This window comes from Nanorana parkeri, unplaced genomic scaffold, assembly GCF_000935625.1.
Source record: "Nanorana parkeri isolate BGI_ZX_2015 unplaced genomic scaffold, ASM93562v1 scaffold21, whole genome shotgun sequence".
Classification (NCBI taxonomy): Eukaryota; Metazoa; Chordata; class Amphibia; order Anura; family Dicroglossidae; genus Nanorana; species Nanorana parkeri.
The window spans coordinates 520,817-547,103 of record NW_017306289.1 but is presented as its reverse complement, the minus strand read 5'-3'; the positions used below and the strand labels follow the sequence as shown (position 1 = coordinate 547,103).

The 26,287-nt window shown below is 40.5% G+C and overlaps 1 protein-coding gene across 1 annotated transcript in view; it reads left to right on the top strand.

Moving 5' to 3' along the window:
- The window catches only part of GABRA5 (gamma-aminobutyric acid type A receptor alpha5 subunit), a 168,307-nt gene extending 145,171 nt beyond the window's left edge, over positions 1-23,136 (top strand). Inside the window, exons 8-9 of the mRNA XM_018563208.1 lie at positions 7,565-7,776; positions 22,601-23,136. Coding sequence (XP_018418710.1) covers positions 7,565-7,776; positions 22,601-22,930 — 542 coding nt within the window. The 3' untranslated portion in view covers positions 22,931-23,136. The remainder of the gene's footprint in view (positions 1-7,564; positions 7,777-22,600) is intronic.
- Positions 23,137-26,287: the final 3,151 nt, after the last annotated feature.

Below are 26,287 nucleotides of genomic sequence, written 5' to 3'. Positions count from 1 at the left end.
TTTATATGAATTCACTAAAAGCTTCAAAAACATTATTCCACACCAAGAACATTTTCTACCTATAAATTTTCCGTTTGCTATTATGAGGATGTCTGATATATTGCATTTGCTACTGCGTGGAAATTAAATCTATTCCATAAAAGCCTCTGTAGCAGTGCTCTCTATGGCTTGGCTATCTTTCATGATAAATGGTACATAGCCTGCTTTACATTACCAAATAATAACATGGAGAAAGCTTAACCATTTTGAAGTATGTAAAAGGCACAGGCAGCATTGTATACATTTATTCATGGCAATCTAGGTTAACATTACAGCAGTTTAGCAAAGTGCTTGTAGAGTTACATATTCAGTGTATAAATGTTTATAGGCTTGATCAAATGCATAGCTGTACATAGACTTGGATATTTGACTTTGAATGTGTATGCCTGTTTTGAATTTACATCTTTTATAAAAATTGAAACGGAATCGAGGATCGCATGCATCCTTTTACATAGAAAGCTAGCTTTTACCAAGCTGCCTTTAAGGAATACATATGTGAGAGAGCTAGCTATATAGTAATGTATAGGTAGTTAACTAAATTATGTAAAAACAATAAAGATGAATTACAGCTATTAAGTAGTAAATGTTTATACAAATTCAGTGTAATTTTAGGTAAAAATGTCTATGGGCTTAATCCAATGGCTTTTTTTTAGAAACACTGAGAATTTTCCTCCTTGGATGTATGGGCTGTGAGTCTATTCATATTTTTAATTGAGAGAGCTATCATGTAGAAAGATATTTGTTAGATAAATTATGCTAAAACGCAAAGAAATAGGATGAATTACAGCTATTCAGTGCATAATGTTTGTACATATTCAATGTACAAATGTAATATATTGCAGCTTACCAGTTCTTAGCTATGGTGGATGCATTATTATTGTTTTCAGGCTAAGTACATTTCTTTCAAGTACAGAAAATTAAGTGTTGGCCCTGATAGAAAAATAAGTGTTGGTCCTGATGGAAATCCAATGTCCTTGTAACTTCATATGTACAAAACTGAAATGTCAAGCAATGTTATCAGCTTTCCCAGCTATCTTCTGTGAACTACAGAATCTCTCCTCCCTTTGTAATGGAGATAACGAGAAGAGTTGTTTGTAGTCCAAATGAAGAGAGCAGCCTAGACAACACTGCTCCTCTACAGTACAGTAAGTGAGCATTCGAACAGAAGGTGGGCCAGGATAAATTAAACAAAAACGATTTAAAAAAGGAATCTAATGCAGCCACCACTTTAAAAGACTAGTGAGCTGCACTATATGAATAATTTGTTTTTGGGTTTGGATACACTTTAACTGTACAATATTATACACTGAAATGATTTTTTTCAGAAACAAATAATATTACACCTTAGATGTATCTTCCCATGAATGTTTTCATATTTTTAATTGACACATTTAAAAATAAAAATTAATTAGGACTGTTTACTTGTCTTTAAAATGATTTGTTAGCTTATAACAGGGGTGCCCATTAGGTAGATCGCGATCTACGAGTAGATCGCAAAGCGAACACTGGTAGATTGCGATCGGCTCACTGACCTGTGTCCTGTCCCCCCGCGGTGCTCGTGCGGCTGAATGTGTCAGACGCCGCAGATGGGAAGGAGAGAGGAGACTTGGGAAGCTGCTGCAGTGGAGGTAAGAAAAGGCAGACAGGAGAGAGACAGCAGAGAAAGTGAGAGAAGAGACAGCAGAGAAAGTGAGAGAAGAGACAGCATGAGAGAGGAGAGAGACAGCAGAGAAAGTGAGAGAAGAGACAGCCGAGTGAGAGAAGAGACAGCAGGGGAGAAAGTGAGAGAAGAGAGAGCCGGTTCACACCACAAAGAGTGTTCGGCCTCTAGAACGCATTGGAACGCAAGCTGGCCGGATCCATGCATTCAGGGGCAGAAGGGGGCGTGGCAGTGCATTGAAGTCAATGTCACCACAGCCACGCCTCCTGCCCTCAATGTGATTGCCCGCACCCATTAATGTGCCTGCGTTCAGTTCCAGCGCGATCTGCAAAAATGCAGCATTTTTGCAGATCACACCACACCGGAACGCAGTCACTAATGTGCCTGTATTCCTGGTGCGGCGATTGCACCGGGGGTGTGGCTGCGGTGCCATTAACTTTAATGCACTGCCACACCCCCTCCCGCCCCTGAATGCAGGTGTTGTTTTGTTGGTAGATCTCATTGAGCTTGTCATTTGAAAAGTAGATCTCCAGACGAAAAATTGTGGGCCCCCCTGGCTTATAACATTCTGCGTTAAGTACCTCAAAAGTGGGCATAACTGTATACAATTAATGAAACCAAAAGAAAATATGAGACTTATTATAAAGCAGGGACCCAAAATTCAAAATTATTGCAGATTTGCACCCTGCACCCTAACACCCTTTTAAATGTACAAGTACTTTACCAATCATTATATAACCAATGCTGGGGACATTGCTGGGATACCATATTCCATTAAAGCTGCTTCTAATTTACCAAGTGGAAAAAATGCTTCATCAATTGCACACAGGTATCATAAAATAAGATATGAAAAAACATAATTTGTACAAAGTCTCAGTAACCCGTATTGTACTGAGCATCCTCAGAAGCTAAAGCACTAGCTATCATATAGGATCCATAAACCGGTGCTTGGAATAGAGATTCCAATGATAAATACACATCCATACACTTTTTTCCTACACCAGCTTATTGTACATTTTTTTTAACCTGTCATTAAGCTTTGTGTATTCCCATTTCATTGTTTAGTGAGCACATTAGGTTTTTTTCTTTTAATTCTATGTTCACATTCCTCGGTGTACCATATTAGAACTGAAGACACAAAAGCAACATTATTTGGATATTCAGTGCACAGGGCAAACTAGGACGGCACCGTACACATTGAACATCTGTGTACAAAGCTACATGGGCTTAAATATCATGATCTACAAACATATGTGGGCCCATAATGTAAGCATACCCTAACAATGTATCCTTGGTCTTGTTCATTTTATGTAGTAAAGAAGCCCTACTTGGGCAATTACAGTTGCATGGGGGCAGACTTCACAGACATCAATAATGCTAAGCAAAGTTTGCAAAGAAAGGTGATATGATTTTTTTTGGATATAATCTGATTCAAATAAAAAGATTTTTAATAGCATCGACTTACTAAATGGCTTTCATAGCAATTACACATTTTATATCAGTTTTTACTAAAGCACATTTTCCATTTTGCCATGGCCACACTTGAAATAATGGGATTGGTTTCAATTAAGTGCATGAATTTGATTTTACAGCTCTGTGTTTTCAAAATGAAGGCAGCTTTGCCATTTTGTTTTATTTTTTCTGATTGCATCTACAAAGGACTTCACAAGTCAGTGCTTGGTAGTCAGCCCATTGCAAGCTTATATGATAAAACTGTTATACGCCTACTTCATTTATCATTTGTCTTATGTAATAACTGTTCTGTGTTGCCACACAACTGCCAATTACATCCAAACATCTTTTCTCTCAGTATCCTTTTCCAGTGAAAGACAGAATCTAATTAGTGGTTCTGGGGCAACACAGAACAGATCTTAAGACAGATGAAAAATGAGGCACATTTCTGTGGCCAGTTCATACTTGTAAGTTCTCAGTGGCCCAGTGTAATTGTAACACTATATCACAGAGACAATAGGAGGCTATATATACACTATATAGAATTATGGAAACAATACTTGAACATTGCTGCAAGTTCATGCTTACAAATTGTTATCCAATGTTACCATTGAAATGTGTCTATTAAATTTGGTTTGTAAAGTTCTTCATTGTTGCAATTTTTTGTTGTCATTCTATACTTAGATGTTAACTTAGGCTTTTTTTAAATAGTAGTCTATTTCCCTATGTTTTGTATGTAGTTGTATTTTGAATGAGTTTATAACAACTGTTACTTTCTTTTCTGTGTCCAACATGTGCGCTCTTTTTTCCCCTTAATGCTCTGTATGTCATTCCGTAATGTTTTTTAAAATGATATTTTTGCTAATTGTCAACTCCTACCATATGGGTGGGGGCTGTGTTTTTTAGACAGTCTTGCCTTACAAGCAGGTAGCTATGACTAAGGCAACTATAGACTGAATAGGGTAAGTGATGCTTGTACATAAGTACCACCTGTAAAGTTTCAATAAAGGATATTTCAGAGAATTGGCACGTTTGCTGATATTTTCTTGGTGTATATATGACAAAGTACTCACTTTAGGTGGTATTTAATGGGCAAACTTTCACTTGCTTTTGGGGATCTGTATTTGCCTCAAACATCTATTCATTGTTTGAAGTAAACGCATAATCACTAGACTAAGGGGTCTATTCACTATTGGGCTATTGTGAATAGCCCGTACAGCACCCCCTCGGTTCTACTGAACCGAAGGGGTCCTGGGGCCGAAGCTAGCCGAAGGATCGGCCAGCGCTACTGCCAGATCCCTTGGCAGCTTCGTAAATAGACCCCTAAGTGAGAACTGTGCTACTATAATGGCGGAGGCTTTCATATTTGAAATATTTTAAAGTGTATTTCAAAAATATATTATCCCTATATTGGTAAATCATGTTTTCTACATTGGAACAGTGTGATAATCCACAAGATAAAAATATTCTTATTTAAAGTCCATTTCCACCTTTGTAAGTGATCAGCATTTATTGTGGTAATGAAGAGGTGCAATGATGATGTATACATGTGCACATTTTCATTACTCACATTGCAGCCTTTCTTTATTTTTTATTAACTTTTTATTAGGCCTGAAGCCTAAAAATTAAAAATTTTCTCCATAGGAAATTCAGTCTAACACCAAACAATGTAAGTTTCTGTGTTCATATACATCACGAGCATATGCCTGCTTTATGTACATTCTGTGTACATTGCTGCCAAATTTCTTTTAAAAAATACCTCTGCAAATGTGGAAATGGGCTAAACCCTTTTCCTGCCAAGCCCTCCGGAATGCTTTAAAACCTCAGCTGGCCACACCATTTTTGCAATTTTTTCCATCGTTATGATTTTCTACTGCTGTGTTGCTAGCTTCTGTAAAAGACCCTCCAAACTATATATTTTCTGAAATCACAGGCCCGGTGGGAAAAACATTTTTGTAGGTCCTGCAATAATTGCGCAAGTGTTTGTCAAATCAATATTAAACCGATAAAAATACACAATTAAATGAATAAAAGCACAGTAAAATCAGTATCAGTGCACAAAAAAAATACTATTTTGACTAAATCTAAAAGATAAAACTGTATTGAGTTAATAAATAACACATATTTGTAAATTTAAAATTATGCCTTTTTGTGAAACAGTAAAAAAATGAAGTAACGCAAAGCTGTAATTAAGCGATGTATGTTAAAAATTGTTTGTGCACTGTGTTGGTGTGTGTGTTGTGATAAAATGATACAGGCCTACACAGTGTATCACAATGCACGGCAATGCGTCACAACGCTTGGCCATGCAATGCCACACAGTTAAATTATTGTTATTTAAAAAAGAAAAAAATCAAGCACTGTGATGCATTGTAACCGCAGCGCACGTGCATGGAGTACACCACAATATGGTGCACGTATATGTTACGGGGAGGGGGGTTTGTGGTTTTTTAAATTATTATTTATTTATTTGTAATTTTTTGTATTTTACAGGAAGAGGCCCTGAGCTGAAAAGGGAAATTCTCCCCCAGCATGAGAAGACATGAGGATATAAAAGGAAGAGCAGCAAAGAGAAGGAAAACTACCATGGATTACAGTAAGGCACACATTACAGTATTGGTTTATGTTAAGAAATCTGAGGGTTTAATGTCACTTTAATCTCTTTTTCTGCAGCCACTAAATGAATGGAAAGCACTAAGTGCAGAGGCTTCCCATTCATTCAGAAACTGGTGATAGAAAAATATTTACTATCATCCAGTTATAAATGGGTAGATGTCTCTGCAGTGAGCTACTACCCATTCAGAAACTCAAGAATGAACAGGAAGTGATGTAAAGCACTTTCTGTCCGTCCATAACTGGCGACCCATAGTACAATGTGTCCCCAGTTGTTTACAAACATTGGAGTGATCAGCTGATCACTCCAGTGTTTGCTCTGCACACAGACGGTCAGTAATTATCACTGATAATAACCGATCATCCCACTCTACCATCCTGAGCATTCGGCCACCCACAGATGACAGAGCTGCCAGCCAAAGTGAAAGTGACAGCCGGCAGCTCTGTTCTTCTCGTCGCTCGAGCTGCTCCCTGCTAGGCCTCTCCACCGGTCATTTCTCCTCAGATCCCCATTGCCTCAGCGCATATAAGTGGGGGAGAGCAGCAGGGATCCAAGAAGAAATAGATCCCAGCTTGGAGTGGCTCCAGGCAGGAAGCAGAGGCTGCAGATGCTGTTGGAGGGGGGGGCACACAGATTTTTAATTAAAAGCTGTCATCAGCGGCTTGTCAATTGCTGATGATAGCTATTTTTTTACAGGGGACCGTCAGAGGAACTGTTCTGGTATAAGTTCATGGTCGCTTTAGCAACCATGAGCTTATAGCAGAACAGTAAAAGCCACCGACATAAGGCTTACTGACGTGGCCAGCTGTAAGCAGTTGTGTTCCGCCGTAAGCCTTATGTCGGTGGCAGCGAAAGGATTAAAGCCCAATTAAACTCTCTTTTAAATTAGCTAAATGCATTGTAGGTGTATCTAACCAAAATATGTACAACGTTTGTTTTCTTTAAAAAGCAGCCAAACCCTGAGTTTCCTGCCAGCATGCTGCAGAGCGAATCCTTTGCTCTCTGTGTGTAAGCAGTGGTGTCTCTGCAGAGGTCCAACACACCCCCTGCTAAGTCAGAGCCAGAGCAGAGAGCAACTTTTTTTTTTTTTGAATGTGATTAACACTTGGGAGAGCACATTTGCTGGTGGCATCCCCAGGTGAGAGCCCAGTTGAAATCCTATTAATTGAGAGCTATAGGTCTGACTCAGTAGGGAGCATTTTGGACCTCGCTACTGCTTCAAGTATTTACATATTTTAACAAGGAGAAAATTACAATTTAAACAAGCCCTTAATGAGTACTCTGGTTGGGTTGTAGTCGCATTCTAAGCAGCTTCATCTCACTCTGCTCTCTTTCCTAGTAGTCATTTGGAAGCCTTCCATCCTTCTACCTGCTTTCATTTATGTTAGAATCTTGGGGCGCTGCCAAGTCACTACTGGAAGAGGGAGCAGGGGGAGCTAAAGCTATGAAAATTCAACTACAACCGGACCAGAGTGCCTTTGTTATGGACTTTGAGGATGAATTGTTTACAGTGCCTGCAGCTACAAAAGTCAGCAAAGCTTATTTATTTTTTGTTAATATGTAAATTCTTAAATGTCCACAGCTTTGGCATAGATTAATGGAAGTAATATTATATATTAGTATATTATATTAATACCAAAAAACTAGTATAGAATTCATAAGGACATCTTTGCTAATATAGGACAAATGGTAACCCTTATTTGTAAACATTCTACAGAAAAATAAAGCTTTTGCTTTTATACAATGAATGTATAAAATATGCATGTTTTATTAGTTCGGTGTGTTTATTTTATCCACAGGTGTCACAACAGTGCTAACTATGACAACTCTGAGCATCAGTGCAAGGAACTCACTGCCAAAAGTTGCCTATGCTACAGCAATGGACTGGTTTATAGCTGTATGTTATGCCTTTGTCTTTTCTGCACTCATTGAATTTGCAACTGTGAACTACTTTACCAAGAGAAGTTGGGCCTGGGATGGAAAAAAGGCACTTGAAGCAGCAAAGATAAAGGTACTGATTACAACACAGTGTGATATCATGTAAGTGGTTGTAAAGAATTAGCAGAAGAAGAGCTAGTAGTACTTAGTCACATTCAACTTGACTTGTTCTATAATGATAAATATGTTTTGCAGCTTATCCAAGCCGCTTCTTCAGTTTTAATGAATGTCAGGAACATACCGCAGCATTTATATCTACACAGGTAACACAGCCACCTTAATCTGGTTAGCATGGAATGTGTCAAGACAGATTTGAATTGTTTAGGACAGAATGGGAGGTTTGAAAGTTGTGAAATTAGCCTGTTCTAATTACATAATTCTATCTGTTGGTGTGTTAAGAAGTCTGCAAGGTGTTAATCATTTGATTTACATGGCTGAATGTTCTTGGAAACTCAAAATCTGCCTTAACACATTCAATTGTGATTAAAACACACCCATGTGACAATCACATGTGGATATAAATGCTAGGGTATGTTCCTAACACTCAACAGGACTAAAGAAGTGGCTTGGATATTTCTTCAATATTACAGAACAAGTCCAGTTGAATATGACTAACTGCTAAAAGCTATACTATGACCTAGATAAATGAGAACCTTCACACATATAATGGGTGAACACATTTTCTAAAATATAGATTTATGAACATATTCCACAGATATTAAGGTCTTTGGGGATGTGCTTTGCAGTTGCTAAACATTGTTTGCACATAAAGATGTCAAAGGATGTTAGATAGTTCCATCACCCTGGTACATATCACTATCAGTGATAGATGAATAGTGAGAGGAAATGTTCAGAGGAAAATATAAATATATACAGAAATGTATTTCCTCTAAACTGAGAGATCACGCATTTACAGTTTTAAAAATGATATTTTGGTTTTTTTTTAGAATCCCATGATACTTTATTGATTCACAGTTCTTTGCTCCAGTAATCTGTTCAATGATTCATTTGTTAATTCACCTTGAGAGAAATATGGTGGTTGCTTTCTCAAAATGCTAGTTGCATGGTTATTGTGTTTGCTCATGTTACTGGCTATGTAACCTGGCGTTGGGAGTAAGTATGTTAATAAATATAGATATTAACAACACTGATGAAACATTCTTGCTAGAAAAGAAAGCAGTGATAAAAACATGTTTTTATTTTCCCATAATTTTGCAATTGGAACTTCCTGGCAGCAGTTAATATTTCACAGGATCTCTATTTATGAAGAATTGCAACCCACCTTATAAAGAAGTCAGTGATCTTCCAAGACCACCCCCAATCTACTCTTAGGTTGCCTTGTTTATTTTGCTACACATCAAACTGAAATATTGTTAAAAAAGAGAAATAAATATAACCAAATACTATGGAAAAATGAAAAAGTGGCAAGTACAGAATTTTATACATGTGCACTTTAAGGAATTAAGAAAGCACATTCATAAAACATGATATTCGTACACATCTTTTAACTTCCTGTTGTCAAAAATGTAATTCTGCCAACAGGTCAAATCTTTCCATAGCCGAGCTCTGCAGGGCATTCAGGGTGATCTAAAGGTCAGATTTAAACCTCAGCTTGAAATATGACCTTAAACCCTTGCTTCCTTCCCTTTGTGGTTTATTCTTTAATATCTCACTGCAGAGTTACATTACTTGTCATGAGACAGGGTCAGCTGTTATTTCATATGATGAAATCATACACTTACATTTTGTTTTCTCAAAGGACTAACATAACAGAGATAATTTTCTCCCCTCAAATGTTTCTTATTTAACAGTAAAAAAATAATTTTTCTTTTTCAAAACTGGGTTCCTCGCTTTAAGCAAATATTAATTGACATACTCTGCTAAGATACGACTTGTTACTGACCTTCTGTTTTTGGAAATGCCTTTAGTTCACAGCTCATTCCTGCATAATTTGAAAGAAAAAAAGTGCAAGAACATCATGCACTCAAACCACCTCAGATTATATCACTCACCTTCATCGTACCCCCTTATCCCCCATAGATTAAATAAGGCATATACTGTTCAGTAATACTAATAAATATTCTGTGCTATGCTTCTCTAAACAAAATCAGCAGCCAACACAAAATGTGAATAACGCACTATAGGAGTGAAAAAAGAAAATAACAGTGTAGCACTAGCAAACTAGTATGCAAAATATTTTTACATAGTAAATACAACGTACACCCAAAACCAGTGTCCCAGCCAACTTAATAACAATGTATAGTGTAAGACTTACATTGTAACAATTGACACTGCCACATAAATTACTGTGTCCCGTACATTCTTACAGTCTTTATGTAGGGATCTACTTAGTATGTGAAACCCAATAATGTGAAAAAGGAAATATTACCACTGGTGTTAAAACATAATTCAGTGTAGAATCCGTGACCACATGTACACCCAATCCTGCTCACCTTGTATTTTTGCTAAAATATTTTAGGATGGTCTCTAGCACTCTAGCGTCCCTCTTCACTGCCGGGGTAGAAACCCATCTCTGTTAAAGTTTAATTAAACTTTATTTTTGGGGGCATATATCTACTGCTTGCTTGCAGTGGATATATGCAAAAAAAAATTAAAAAGTTACCAAAAAGGATTTTACTTACCACTGTCTCCGCCGCTTACCCCCGTCCGAAGATTTTAAGATTCTCGAGCGGCTGAACAGCATGATGGGGCGGGCGCATATGCAGTAGAGATCTTTGGCTGGTAGAAGAGGAGAGACACAGATGATCTGAATGCACATAGTCGACAGCGTGCACGTCAGACAGACTTCGTGGGACACAGAAGAAACAGCAGTCGGCGCTGGATCAGAGACCGGCACCAGCGCTGGAGGGACTCCTGATAACTGCTGGAAAGAAGAAGATGATTGGATCAAGAGGCATCATTTAAGGTAAGTCCTTAAAGCAGCATTGGGGATGTGATTTTAATGTCACTTTAAGAATGTAATGTCTCTTGGCTCTCCATGGATGCGATAATATTACAGTGTGAGAGAAAAAAATGGCATATAGTGTAATCCAGTTTAAAATAGTTTATTAATAAATTTGTATAAAGATATATAAAACTACTCACATATTCATCCCACAATGTTCAGCTAATACAAACAACCCTGTTCCAAGTATTTGAGATATAGAGGGTACAGCAAATTATATTGTCCACAAACGCAGCATTCACTCCATCTGCAGCCACCAAATCTGTGTATCTATACACTCCTTGGAATTGCAGCAATAGGCTCCACATTAAACATTATGGTGCCAGGACTTTGTCAGGGGTTTCAACACCATTGATGAATCAAACCCATTTTACTTATACATCAATGTTGTTAACTTATCCCTCTCTGACACAAATTAATTACACTGATTCTGGGAATGACTGAGTGCAGATATGTCATTTAATGGACCTAACTTATATACGTTAGTAATTAAAGCTCAGACGAACCGAAGGGCTGCTGTACGGGCTATTCACTATAGCCCGTACAGCTCCCGAAGGCGGCCGAGCAGCTCAACCGAGCCAAAGACACATGCTTCAGCTCGACTGAGCCGAAGCGGGGCGAACGACAGGTCTTCGGCTGGCAAAAGCCTTGCAACTGACAGCTGGGCGGAGCCAGCTGTGATCTCATGGCTGGCTCCGCCCAGTTGCAATGACAGATCAGCGTCCCCAGGCTACCTGGGGATGCCGAACTGTCATTAAACAATGACAACTGGGGGGAGAAGACTGTAGCAGGTCCGGGCCAAAAGGAAACAGCTGTCACTGCTAGCTCTGCCCAATTGTTGTTTTTTTTTACAAATCTTTATTTATTTTTTAAAATGTATAATTTATTTACATTTTTAAACATTTTCTTTTCTATTGTTTTTTCTACTTTCTTCACTCTCGGCGGCATTCAGCTATTCACTCACTGCCATTCGGCCCTTATGACAATAGGGGCAAACGGCAGAGAGTAGCCTGCCGGAGGTTCGGCTCAGCCAATCCAGATGTTGGATCGGCTGAGTCAAAGTCCTTCTGCACTTCGGCGCATCCGAACATGCAGAACATGTTCGGCTGACCGAAGTGCTGCCGAAGCTACCCGACGTATGGCTGATTTCAGCCGATGTACGGCTGAAATCAGCTGCACAAGCCTGAAGTGAATAGCTGAACAGCGTTCGGCTCACTTCACTTCGGGTGGGTTATTCACTAGCCTGCCTTCATCAGCTTTGTGAATAACCTAGAGTGTTTTTATTAAAACAATATTTTAAAAAAAGGATTGTGAGCCTGGGAGGGAGGAAATCTAACCCATGAGATTTTCTTGTGCTGACAACTTATTTTGTTTTTCTCTCCCACTGTAAAATTTGCGGGAAGAGTTCTGTGAAATCATTCACCTCACATCGCCTGTAGGGTTAACGTTTATCTAAGGCCAAACCTTTTTAGGTTTAGAACAGAGTAGGAAATGTTTTGTTTTTTTTTCTTTCCCCACTGGAAAGACCTCCCTTCACTTCTGGTCCTTCAGAAACAACAAGAAGTGAGAGGCAATTTTTCTAAAGTTAATGGAATCCTCTCTTAGACAGGTGTCTCAGGAGAAGTGCCCTATTGCAAAAATGTCCCTCTATTCCTGTTATGGCAGCTTTAAAATGTGGGATTTTCCCTAATTTTCTGTCTTTTGTGACAATGGTCACCAAGGCAAATTGTGAGATTAATCTACCGAATATGGAGCATTAAAAACAAGAGACGGATCCTAATCCTTCCTAACTCTATCCAAAAATAGAAAAAAAAATAAAAGTCTTGGCTAGAGATACACTTAAAAAGCAAAAATGATGCATAAAAGTGTAGACAGTCCCTTCTAAAATGTTGATGAGGTTTATGTCTTTTAGACCTTACGTGTATGGATGAACTGAAAGAAATTCAATGGCAGTGTTATTTTCTGTCTGTATACAAGATTGATTAATAAAAACCATAGATAGATCAACCTTTATTATTTTTCTCCTTTCCTCCAGTTCCAGGCAAATGGCATTACTTAAAAACAATATAACATTCAGTCATAACATTTGTATTTGTTGAGAAATTCTTGAGTGATCTTGCTGTGGTTTTTATTACATCAAAAACATAAAAAATGAAGTAAAACAGTAAATCAGTTTTACTATGATCAGGAATTTTAAACAGGAATGTGGTTCATTGAACACATTTTTTACTGAGCAAGTTCAGCTTGCTTTCAAGTACATCACACAGACACTTCTGAGATCATTCACAACTGACTGACAGGTGTATTTGACCTTCAGCTGACCAGCTAAGCAGCATCAACCTGCTTCAATGGCAACCTGCAGTGCCATTAACTTGTATGGTGAGAGATGTAGTTCTAACACAAACAAAAGCCCATCAACTCAAACCACAAAGGATTTTTTTGCAAAATCAAATCAAATTGGAAAGATGCTTTTTCTGTAATTAGGAGTGCAATACTGCCATTTGGCAAGATTGTTAGAATAATGGTGCTCCCTGGGCATGTTTACATGATCTACTTTATATTTTATTCTACTGAGCAAATGTATCTAACATGTATCTAACATTCTCAGTCATAATATAGTGGAGACAGAAGTTACAAACACACTTTAATTATAAACAAAATAACTCTTCCATATTCAAATCATGCTGCTCCTGAACGAGTAAAATAAGAAAAAAGGATCGATAGAACATTCTTTGAATGAGAACAAAATAAACAGCAAAACTATAAATATCAAAGAAATAGAACATAAATATCTAGGGCAACCCTGTTGCTAAACAGTTATTGTGCATCACAGCAAGGGTCATATTGCTTACAGCTAGTCTGAAATGTCTAGAGATGCATAGTGAGTTTAAGCTGTGTGATGTGGACTGATGAGCCATGATGAATATTATTGCATCCGAAAACCCTGATAATGTTGCAGCCACTACTGATCTCAGTAGGTAGACTTTAACATTTAACGGAAAGACAACTTTCACATGTTCATCAATGTTCTATTTTAACTATAAAAGGCAACCTTTTGATACACAATGAGGGGAATTTATCTAAAACTGGAGCAGACAAAATCTGGAGCAGTTGCCAAAGCCAATTAATTAATTACTTTCCCTCTAATAAATTGTTAGTGCACTTTAAAGTAGGGTCAGTTTGCTAAAGTTGTTTATAGTATACAAATACCATGTTGCAAATGTAAACTCCATGTTTATAGTAGTGTGATGCTTAGTATGTGAAAGGAAAAGTTTTTCAGGAAAAAAAATCATACAGAATTTTAGAGCAAATTGTCCTCAGTGGATGATTCTTCAAGAATGACTTGCTATTTGTGGTCTTGGAAACAATAAGATCTGATTATTTGATGGGACCACTGTACCAACTGCATTCTCACAACAATAAACTATCATGGCAACATTGTTAGCTTTTCTAGTTTGATAAATTGTTTGGTTCTTCTAATGGACTGTTGGTATGCCAATTAGAGGTGAACTCCAGGCAATCAGTTACATTCACAGTTGAAACACATTTACCAGCTATTATTTTGTTTATTATTTTTTATTTCTTTTTTTTTCACTATTAATATTCAAACATTCTCCATTTATTTGTGATGCTTAAAATTGAAAAAGAAAAAAAGAGCTCTTTTATGTTAAAAATAACTTCACCACGATTTGGAATAGAAATGTAATTTTAAAGGGGATATATTATAGAATGCATTTTCACCTTTATTTATAGTACCACTAATTTTTTAATAAACTAAAACAGTGTTTCTCAACTTTTTTCAGACATGGCATCCTTTAATGGTATGCAAAATCTTAAGGCACCCAAGGCTAAAATGTCATTTTAAGGGGGACCCCATGCAAAAACACACAAAAATTGGGTTTCCTCCTTCTCATCAAAGTGTCCCCTTCAAATCAAGACTCTACCCCCTTCACATCAGAGTCACCCCTTGCATCAATAGCCCTCCTTCACATCAGGAGCCCCCCTTTCACATCAGAGGCCCCACTTTCATATCAGAGTCCCCCCTTTACATCAGGAGCCCCCTTTACTTTTTTTTTCACACATCACAGTCCCACTACAACAAAATGTTGAGGCAACCCTGAGGAAGTCAGAAGACACACCAGGTGGTCTAAAACATTTTGTTGTAACACATTACATACTTTTTTCTAGAGAATGTAGAGAACATAAAATCATTTCAACAGAACAATATTGGCAACAGAAAGCCCTGTTTGTACAAAAAAAATATATGCATTACCTTGTCATCTAGTCATGTCAGTGTTATCGTGGAATAACTTCATAGCTGAGATGATACATTTTCTCTGGTCCATAAGGGGTATACAGTGGTTAAATATACAATTAAAAGCATTTTCTTAAAGCTGTTCAAATGCATAAAGACTTTTTATCCTGCCAGAAATCCTTGTGATTCATGTGCTTTCTTGCTGTGCTGCACTATTATTTGTTATATTGCTGTTAGTTTTCTCTGTAGACTACAAAACATTTTCCCTTCCTTATGTTATAGAGAAATGACTCAGTAACTATAGTATACAGTCCATCAAATAACTGACCGGAACAGATCTAGCTTGCCTCTGGCTAATAGGTTTCATATCTTAACAAAGAGTAACCGTATTTCCAGTGGTGTAGGTTGGTAGAACTGTTCTTCTCGTTAACCATATGTAGTGGTGGGCAGCAAAGCTGAACACCGCGTAAGGTAAAGTATTGTTACAGGCAACAATAAGTCAAACAACACAAAGGGGAGCCAAGGGGAACACAACAACAAACAATGGAGACAATGGGAGAGAAGAAGAGAAGAAGAAGAAGAAGAAGAAGAAGAAGAAGAAGAAGAAGAAGAAGAAGAAGAAAAGAGTTCTGGACTTTTTCGTGGTGGAGGAGGTGATTAACAGAGAGGCTTTGAGGAGGGGGTGTCAGATGTGACAGAGACGTCGGGCGGCGTTAGAATTAAAGAATTTGTCTATCCATGGTGACCAGATTGCCTCGAATTTGTGCATGGAGCCTTCAAGTTGTGCAGTGCGTTTTTCTTGTGTGCAAGGATGAAGGGGAAAAGTTTGATTTATCCCGGTGAGGATATAGCACAAGGTTCGAGTCGCCACACATTATGACTGCTCCTGTGGAGCACAAGGCTACTGTTTCGAGATGATCCCAGAAAAAAGGTAACCTGGTCCATATTGGGAGCATAGTAGGACACTAGGGTGATCTCCTTATCTTCTAGCAAACCCGTGAGGATTAAGTAACGCCCCAATGGATCCCTGGTCTCGGATTGACAGACAAAGTTTACTGATCTGCGGAAACCTATTAGGACTGCCTTTTTTTTTACAGGAATCATTAGCCGTATAAATGTTGGGGAATTGGGAGCTAAAATATTTGGGGCAGGAAGTTCTAGAGAAATGTGTCTCCTGCAGAAATATAATACTAGCGTGTGTGGATCTAAAGGACCTGAAGGCTCGGGTGCGCTTGTTAGGGGAGTTAAGCCCTTGCACATTAAGGCTCAGTAACTTAAGAGTCATGGGAAAAGGTAGTGCGGATATCATAAAGTACTCACCCGTCCAGGTTTGAGGAAAGAGTGGTAAGGAGCGTCGGTCCACTAGTGCACGGTCCAGAGAGGAGGCTGAGAAAAGAAGAAGAGGGAGGGGGGTAGGATAAGACAATACGAGACAATGGACATCAGACATACAGAACACATACGTGGTACAGATCCACGGCATGTCGGGGACGTTAAGTGGAGGGATCCCATGGATCTCAGTCCACTCAAGGTCACCGTACGTAGGAGGACACAGTGACATGCCCACCCAGACAAGCCATAGTCAGTATTTATTTCCCTAAGATAAACTCTGAACCGGGATCTTAGGCAAACTGTTGCATATCTTAACTTTGTATAGGAGATCCTATGCAGTATGGTGTAGGAATCCAAGAGGGGATAGGGGGAGGGGGGTCAGATGGGTCTCTAGGCTGAAGCATTACCTACTTCGACCCAGATCACATAGTGCTATATGCTAAGGCTCATAGTTGCGGACACCATGGAAAAGGAGTACTGCTCAACGAAGAATACAATTAGTGAGAGGGCAGGCTGCCTGAATGTGTTAGGTTACCCCGGCTAACATACAGAATAATAACTAGGGATAGGGGTCTAGACAATGTGATGGCCCCCTCAGGGACTGATTGGTCTGTAAGTAAGCACCTTCCAGTGATCAACCGAGGGGCCGTGTTAGTAGCTAATGAATACAATATTATAATGTGGCATCATTGCAAAGGAAAGTCTAAATGATGTTAGGGGAGTATTAAGGGGTGCAGGCCTGGGGTGGTGGTCCAACCGTTCTTGAAGGAGTGCAGATTGCAAAGAAAAGAGGAGTGTTCCCTCCGTTTCCTCGGTGTCACTGGTTGATCTAAGATCGGGGTCAGTCTGCACAACAGTGCGAGGGTCAGTTCGGTAATTGCTCTAGGAGGTGAATGATGGAGGTATCCAAAAAGGTGGTATCTACTCCAGGATAAAGGTAGCATAGCTCATTAACTCCTGTTAACTTGCAAGAGTTCTGCAGTTCGGGGAAGAGGACAAAACCAATCCTCAAGGAATATACGGAAAGCAAAACTCGGCTCAGGCAGGCCTGGGACTAGCTCAGCGTGTCGTGGCAGCCTTAGATGTCATCTTGACTGCAGGGCCTCGTGACTCCCTGGAATGGTTATGATCCGAATCACTACGGGATCTCTTTGAGGAGGCAGCTGGGCTGTCACGGGAGTTAGAGGTAGACTCCGAGAGGCCCAGGGATGCCAGCTTAGCTTGGGTTTCCTCTAGGGTCACACATGTGTGATGCCTACCTCCATGGGAGAATAGTAGACGAAATGGGAATCCCCATTTGTACTGGATGTGGTTCTTGGTAAGTACTTCTAGACAAGGCCGTAGAGCTCTCCTTTTTGAAATGGTCGAGGGAGCTAGGTCCGCAAACAGCTGATATTCGTGTCCCTGGAAGGACAGCCGTGCAGACTTGGCCCTAGCAGCTGCCGACAGAGTCTCCTTCGTGCGGTAGAAGTGTAATTTCACCAGCACATCTCTCGGAGGACCATCCGGGCGTTTTCGTGTCAAGGTCCTATGGACCCTCTCAATCTCGAGTCGATCTAGGGGGAGTTCCGGGGTCAACTACTGAAAGAGAGCCGTTGTGGTAGCATACAGATCTGTGATATGCTCCGGAAGGCCTCTTATCCGAAGGTATGATCGGCGGGATCTATTTTCCAGATCTTCTAACTTAGATAGTAACTGTGTATTCTCTTCCCTCAGCGAACTCACGTCTCCTGAGATGCCTGAGAGGTCCGTTTTGAGGTCGTCACAGCGGTCCTCCAGAGCAGCGGTACGATGGCCTATATCTCGGATCTCCTTCAGAAGCCTGTCTGTGATTTGCTTAGAGGTTGAGTGTAAGGCCTTCTGTAGCATGGTTTCGAATCTTTGTAGGAGCGCTGACTGCGATCTATTGCGGGATCTATCAACTTCTCTTGTCCCAGCGTCTCCCTCGTCCATTTCACTACTGGAGTCTGAGGCAGCTGTACGCGCGGGAGAGTGTGCCGCGGTCGCCATTTTGGCCGAGGCCTTGTTCTTTTCTGAGGCGCTCTTACTTTTCGTCGTAGGGGTGAATTTGGATCCCGAGGAATGCATCTCCTATGTCAGGGTGGATTCCGGTACCTAGGCAGGTATATCAGGGTAGTGGGAAGCGCGAGGCTCCCGGGTTATATGTGATTTTTCCGGGCGTGCAGCGGAGCTGTCTCAGAAGACGTCTGACATGACAGCCGCGCGCATGCGCCTCCTGTGTAGATTTTTTTTAAAGAAACCCTGTAGTGGATACAGGGCTGCCATTACTGACTCTAAGACTACTATATGCCATAATGAGTATACATTTCGAGTAAAGTCCAGGTCATCGCTTCAGAAAGTACTTAAATCTGAATTTCAGGCAGTGCTTTTCAGAAAGTACCTAAAGCTGAACTACAGCCAAGCAGCTAAGTATGAAGATGATACAGTGCATAGGAGCAGTATTTCTCTCCATCCAGTCCTGACTATTGATATGGTCCAGAAACAGTTAGACAAATTATGGTGAACAAAGCACCTGGACCAGATGGCCTACACCCACTTGTCCTCAAAAAATTGAACTGTATAATTTCAAAGCCATTGTATCTAATTTGTAGAGACTCTTGGTACCGACGGATTGCTGCAAGGCCAATGTGGTGCCTATATTTAAAAAGGGAGCAAAGTCTTTACCAAGTAATTACAGACCTGTAAGTTTAACTTCAATAGTTGGGAAGATACTTGAAAGTTTGATCAAGGATCACATGCAATTGTTTTTGCTTGAAAATAATATCATTAGCGATAGTCAGCACGGATTCACAAAAGACAGAAGTTGTCAAACAAACCTACTTTCTTTTTATGAGGAAGGGAGTAATACATTGGACAGAGGAATGGCTGTGGATATAGTATACTTGGACTTTGCAAAAGTGTTTGACACAGTTCCCCACATGCGGCTAATGTATAAGTTAAGGTCAGTAGGTATAGAACAGTGGTTCTCAACCTGTGTAACCTCAGGACCCACATTTCTCCTTGGTCATTGTCATAACCCAAGTTGCACTGCAATGGAATGCACGGCATTGTGGTACTGCATATTCCGATGCAGGCAATAGAACTGTGGGTAGGAGGTGCATTTGGGGTGCCATTCAAATGAATGACAATGCAATGCACTTTTCACACCAAAACACTTGGTAGGTGCGATTGGGAAGTACAGTGCGATTAACGCACAGTCCTAGTATGAGTGTACTAGTGTGAATGGGCCCTCAAAAACACACAATCTCACACACTCCAAAAAAATAAAATAAAGAATTGTTCTTTTTTTAAGATCCACCCAGTCTCCCTACCTTTTGAGAACTGGAGTGGATCCTTAGCCTGGGGTCCGGTGGGGGCTGCTGTACTGTGATGGAGCTCCATCCATATGTGCAGTGCTTGTACAGTTCCCTTGCAGACCCTGTAGAGGTGCAGAGAGCCAGTATGTTACATCACACCAGTCCAGGCACCTCTACAGGACAACCAAGGGAGCTGTAAGCAATGCACATATGGATGGAGCCCACCCTACCTCAAGCTGACACTCGGCACCGGGGAGCATATTTTGAATGGCTGCTTGGCGCAAGAACTGACAGTGCTGCGCTAGGGGCAGGCTGAGGAGCCTCTCATATAGAAAAGTGGAAGGCACACGGGAAACCCACTGAACACAGGGTCGCAACCCACTTTTGGGTCACGACCCACCAGTTGACAACCAAGGGTATAGAGTATTGGATCTGTAATTAGATACTGGCTTAAAGACCGTATTCAGAGAGTGGTGATCAATGATTCATACTCTGAATGGTCTGAGGTTGTTAGTGGTGTCCCCCAAGGTTAAGTTTTGGGCTCCTTACCAGTGGCGTAACAACCGGGGGGCGGGGCGCTTGCCCCAGGCACAGGACTGAGGGGGGGCGCCGTCATGACTCCCGCTAAACAAAGCCCCTGTGGGGGGGGGGAAATGTTCTGCCCCGGGCGCCCATAACTCTGGTTACGCCACTGCTCCTTACTGTTTAACCTATTTATAAATGACATAGAGTTGAGGATTAAAAGTACTATTTCTGTGTTTGCAGATGTAGTGGAATACCATGTAGTGGAATACAGTCCTTACAGGATGTCTCCATCTTACAAGCAGATCTGAATGCACTGCATGATTGGGTGTCTATTTGGCAAATTAGGTTTAATGTTGATAAATGTAAAGTTCTGCACTTGGGGACTAAAAACATGCATGCTTCATACACTCTAGGGTGAGTATGTTTGGGGAGTCAATGGTGGAGAAAGATCTGGGTGTTCTGGTAGATCATAGACTCAATAATAGCATGCAATGTCAAGCCGCAGTTTCTAAAGCAAGCAAAATACTTTCTTGTATTAAGAGGGGTATAGACTACAGAGATAGAGACATCATCCTGCCCCTGTACAAAGCATTAGTAAGACCTCATCTAGAATATGCAGTTCATTTTTGGGTACCAGTTCACAAAAAGGATGTTGTTGGACTGGAGAAAGTGCAGCAAAGGGCAACTAAACTCCTAAGAGGCATGAAGGAGCTCAGCTATGAGGAAAGATTAGCTGCACTGAATGTGTTTTCTCTGGAGAAGAGGCGATTAAGGGGGGACATGATCACTATGTATAAATACATAAAAGGTCCATATACGGAGCTTGGTGCCAAATTATTCACTTTAAGGAAAAGAGGTTTAACCTTTGCATACGGAAAGGATTCTTCACAGTTTGAGCTTTAAAAATGTGGAATAGACTCCCCCAGGAGCTAGTTCTAGCTAGTTCAGTTACCTGTTTTTTTTTTAAATCGGGATGTATTCCTAATAGCTCAGAATATTACTGAATATTGAGTTCTTATAGGTATATTAAGCATAAGAGATTGTTGATCCAGGGAATATCCAATTGCCTTGGGATCAGGAAAGATTTTTTCCCCCTGTGGGAGCAAATTGAACCATACTTTATAGGGGTTTTTTGCCTTCCTCTGGATCAATAGTGGGTAACTGTGGACATAGCGTTCTGTTTTAGGTTTTTCTTTTTTTTTTCTCATCTCTATAGGTTGAACTCAATGGACTTGTGTCTTTTTTCAACCTGACTAACTATGTAACTATGTAACTATGTAACTTGCACTTGTCTTGATAGACAACCTGGCTGTAAAAGAAAGAATTTGACAGCTTTGTGAAGAATCTGTTTAAAAGCCAGCTGTTACTTTCTCAAAATAAATAATTAAACTCAGTGTGCTGAATATACTTTTTACTCTGTAAATAAATTTAAGCAAATAACTACTTCTCGCTGTATGTAAGCAGCAGTCCCTCGGCATTTGGCCTAACTCTCCCCCTGTTGAGTTAGGCTGGGTTCACACCTAGGCGTATCGAATATGCGCGTTTGTTGCGCGTTTTTACAGCGCTTCGACCGTGCGGCAAACACGCGTTTCCGAGAGCTACCTGGCTGTGTCCCAATGGATATGCGCAGCAAATACGCCCGAAAGAAGCTCCTGTACTTCTTTGGGCGTAGGGCGTTTTGCAGCGCGTTCCTACATGCTGTAAAACGCCTAGGTGGGAACCATGCCCATAGGCAATCATTGGTTTTCACATTGGTTTTCACATGTTGAGCGTGGTGTGGACCAGGCCTTAGAGTTAGGCAATCAACAGGGAGTATGAGGAGACATGTCAGACTAATGCAGAGAGACCTCTGCTTTCACACATTCCTCTGCGCTCCTTCTCTGAAGCCTGCTCACTGGCCACAGACTTTGCAACAGATACTTGAAATAATTTTGCAATTAAAAAGTGGGACTTTGCAGAATTAGTAATTTCAGCCTCATGAGCTTAAAGCTGGACTCCAGGCATAGCCCCATCCACTATCCTTTGCCCTCCTCCCCCAACTAATCACTGAGTTAGGTAAAAAAACAAAACCCTAAGCTAAACCCCCCTCTTATCCTAATAAGTGACCACTGCCTGGGTAATGGGGTCACTTCTAGTGGATGTCCAGTTGCAGGCTCCTCTCAGGATCCAGAAGGCTGCAGCAATGTGATGACATCAGAAAGACAACTAGTCGGTGTGAGCACAGACTGCAGAACTGGCTCTACCGGTCGTCACTCCCAGAAGTGGTGCCAGCGAGGGACATGGACACATGGACTTAGTGAGTATAAAAGAGGCCTCATAAGGTATTGTTTATTTTTTTTAAACAAGTAAAGATTGGGTGTAAGAGGGTGGGAGGGGAGAGATCTGTGCCTAAAGGTGGGCTCTTGTGGAATATTACTGTTGAGCTTTAAGGCTTATTGTAAAAGCATAAATCAAGTAGAATTTTATGTAATTTAACATTTTCGTATTTCCGTTTACCTCACAGAAAAAAGAGCAAGAATCTTTTGGAAGAAAGCCCATCAACACATATAGTGGAGGAAGAATAACTTACACATCAAACATTTCTAAAGACCTGTCTTCATCAGTCATCTCAAATGCTGCCCCCTTACACATGAAGGCTGTGGAAGATAAGTGTCCTGAAACTAAAAAGACTTATAACAGTGTCAGCAAGATTGACAAGATGGCTCGGATAGTCTTTCCAGTCATGTTTGGAACTTTCAACTTGGTTTACTGGGCTACATATTTGAACAGGGAACCTGTGATCAAGGGTGCTGCTGCGTCCAAATCCTCCACAGTGTTGCCAATACATATCTAAGCCATATCCTTGCAATGGACTATACCAATGAAAGTTGTACAGTTTGGCTTGGACAATTGTTTATTTTTACTTTCTGTGTGGAGCATTCCATTTATTTTTTTCTTCAACAGTCGCTAACTAAATTTATGTTTATATCTTACCTCATATTTGCAAGGGAAGCTTACTAAAACACCAAAAATCTGTTAATTTTAATTTACTTTCATTTTAAATAACACATTTTGGATGACGTGTAAACTGCAGCAACAAAAAGACCAGTGTTTCACATAGAACCTAATCAAATTCCACCTATTTATAGTACAGGTTATAAAAAAGAACAGGTTGCTATGAATAAGACAGACACTGCTCTTTTCCTCAGATTTTTTTTTTTTACTTTATCTGATTGTAACATATTTTTCAAACTGCTGACTAGAGGTGTAGCAGACTATATTGGCATTTTTAGCACTACTGTATAGTTAAAGCTAAAATTAATGTAGAGCAAGAAGTCAAAATCAGTTGGGCTAGGTTATTACTTTCAAAAATATTCCAAAAGTTATTGAAAGGGGCTTTGTTGTGCAGCAAAACAATGTTTCAATGTGAATCTGTCATAGATCAAAACTCTTGTGTGATTAGGGTTTAATTAAAAGAACCTGTTATGTCTAGCAGGAGGTTGCTGATCGAGGTCGGGGGAGTTGGATGCTTTTATTGCGTGCATTAGAAAAACAATGGTCAAAATCATATTAGTAACCTATAGCAATGTCAGAAGGATAGCTGCAGGTCAAGCACCAAAGTTATGAGAGTTCTAAACCAAGAAAAATTAAAGAGAGACAATACAAAGACATACACCGGGGGAACTAGGAATGGGATTGATAGTCACTAAAGAAAGAAGAGCTACACAAGATAGATGAGCTACTCTGTGATTAATTGCTGCTTCTTTCCTATATGCTAAAGCTGTGCTCAGGTGTCTCAAGAACTTACTATTTGATAAACATTAACCTGTATGCATAGCACATGAGGAAGCTTACACTAAGATGAGAGAATGTATGAGAAGATGGGAAACCATGCAGTACAGGTACTTGCCTTCCAACTTTTTGAAATTAGAAAATCACACACCGTCCAGCACAAGCTATTTAGGCAATGGCCAAGCCCTCAGTTATGTAGAACTTTAAGAATTGATGTGCCAAACATGATTTTTGGGGGCTCATCGATCGGTGACACAGGTGTGACAACATCACAGTACAAATGGCATGTGAGCACGTGGGGATCTGTATAGGAGCACACCTCCCATCATCAATCACCTCTCTCCCCTTAATCACGCCCCCGATCCTTGTTGCGACTCTCACCCCCCTTGAGTGGCGGACAGTGCAGAGTGTTTTCTAGTCACAGAGGAGGAGGGGAGCACCATGTTTATAATTGTGCTACTAAATAGGAGAGTTCGATGCTGTATTCACTGAATACAGGTCCGGCCTTTGCTATGCCTCGCAGCTGCACCCGAGGCGAGTGCATCACTATTTCTACGGCCCTGGGCAAACCCACTCAAGACCTTGGCAGGAAAAACAGAAGCTTAAAGATGAGTGCACAGAAAAAGAGACAGGCCAGAGGCTAACAAGGGCAGATAACCAAACTAACCAAACCAAGTCAAGAAATTATGAGCTGAGGTGTAGAGTGGGAGTAAACAGGATAATAAACAAACACAACGGATAACTGCACTAGAGCAACACCGACAGTGCAGTCCAAGCAGCATTAAGGAAGACAATAACTAAGCTCTGAAGTATCACAAAACTTTAGCCATAAAAACACAGACACTGGTCGAATGATAACGATATTCTAGAAAAATTATCTCAGGAAAAAGCTAATGAGGAAACCGCTACAACGGGGGTAGGCAACCTTGGCACTCCAGCAGTGGTGAAACTACAGATCCCCATATCACTTTTCTTCTGAGAGTCATACCTGTGGATTTCAGAGGCTTGCAATGCCCCATGAGACTTTTATTTTCACCGGAGCTAGAGTGATAAGGTTGTCTACCCCTTCTTTAAAATCTGCAAGCAAACAGTCTTATGTGACCAAAGAAAAACCCCTCTGCTAGGATCACTGCTTTTATGCAGAGGATTGTCTTGGTCATAAATAAGGTCACTGGTGATGCTAAAATTTGTAACCAATAACTGTACTGTACAGTAAAAACCTGTATGTTTGCCTCTTGTCACCTCTAGGCACAGGTCTAGTGTGCCCAATGGTAAATCTGGTCCTGTAAATGATGTAGATGCAAACAGAATGCAAACACTGCACAGGCAGGAATAGGAGAAAACAAAGCAGAGGTAAACTGAGACATGGTGGTGAAGAGAATGCCAGGAGGATGTAGGAACAAATACTTGCTCTTCCATGACTTATGTGTCATGTCTTAGTTCATGGAACATAGACAACATGCATAGACAACAGACTTAATTTTCCTACCCTAAAATAAATATAAGGCATATAAGATGGGAAATGTTTGCTTTCACATCTAATTACATAGGCCCTTTACTTTGTGGACTTCCTTTAATGCATGGGCTTTATAAAGATGTACACAAGGTAATAAAGGTTGCAGAGTGCAATAATCCAGAGTAACCAATCAGGTTTTACAATTTTATCATTTTTAAACAGAGGAACTAAAAGTTGATTCATGATAGGTGTCTCTTGGCTGTTTACCTAACAACATAAGTCTAAGGGGGTTATTCACAAAGCTGCCAAAGGCAGCCGAGTGAATAACCCAGCCAAACTGAAGTGGGCCGATTAACGTTCGGGTATACACTTTTGGCACTTTTGGCTTGAAATCAGCCGTACATTGGCTGCCTTCGGCTTCACTTCGGTCAGCCGAACATGCCCTGCAGTAGGACTTCGACTCAGCCGATCCAACATATGGATTTATTGAGCCGAAGCTCCGGCAGCTCAATCGCTGCAGTTTGCCCGTATTCACATAGGGGCAGAACAGAGGTGAGTGAATAGCCAAATGCTGCCGAGCGGCATAGTAAATCAATGAAAATAGTTTTTTTTTGTTTTAAAGTTGAAAAAATAAAGATTTTTTTACAAAGAAAAAAACAAACAATTGGGCGGGGCTAGCAGTGACAGCTAGCTCCACCCAACTTTTTCCTATTGGCTGCCACCTGCTAGAGTCTTCTAGAAGGTCGCAGCCAATTAATAACAACTGGGCGGAGCCGGCCCTGACGTCACGGCCGGCTCCGCCGAGTTGTTTTTGTTTACTGACAGTTCAGAGTTCCCGGGTCATTTGGGGATGCTGATTTATCATTACAACTGGGTGGAGCCAGCGTGACATCACAGCTGGCTCCGCCCAGCTGTCATTTGCTTTCGGCTCGGCTGAGCCACTCGGCCGCTTTTGGCTGCTTT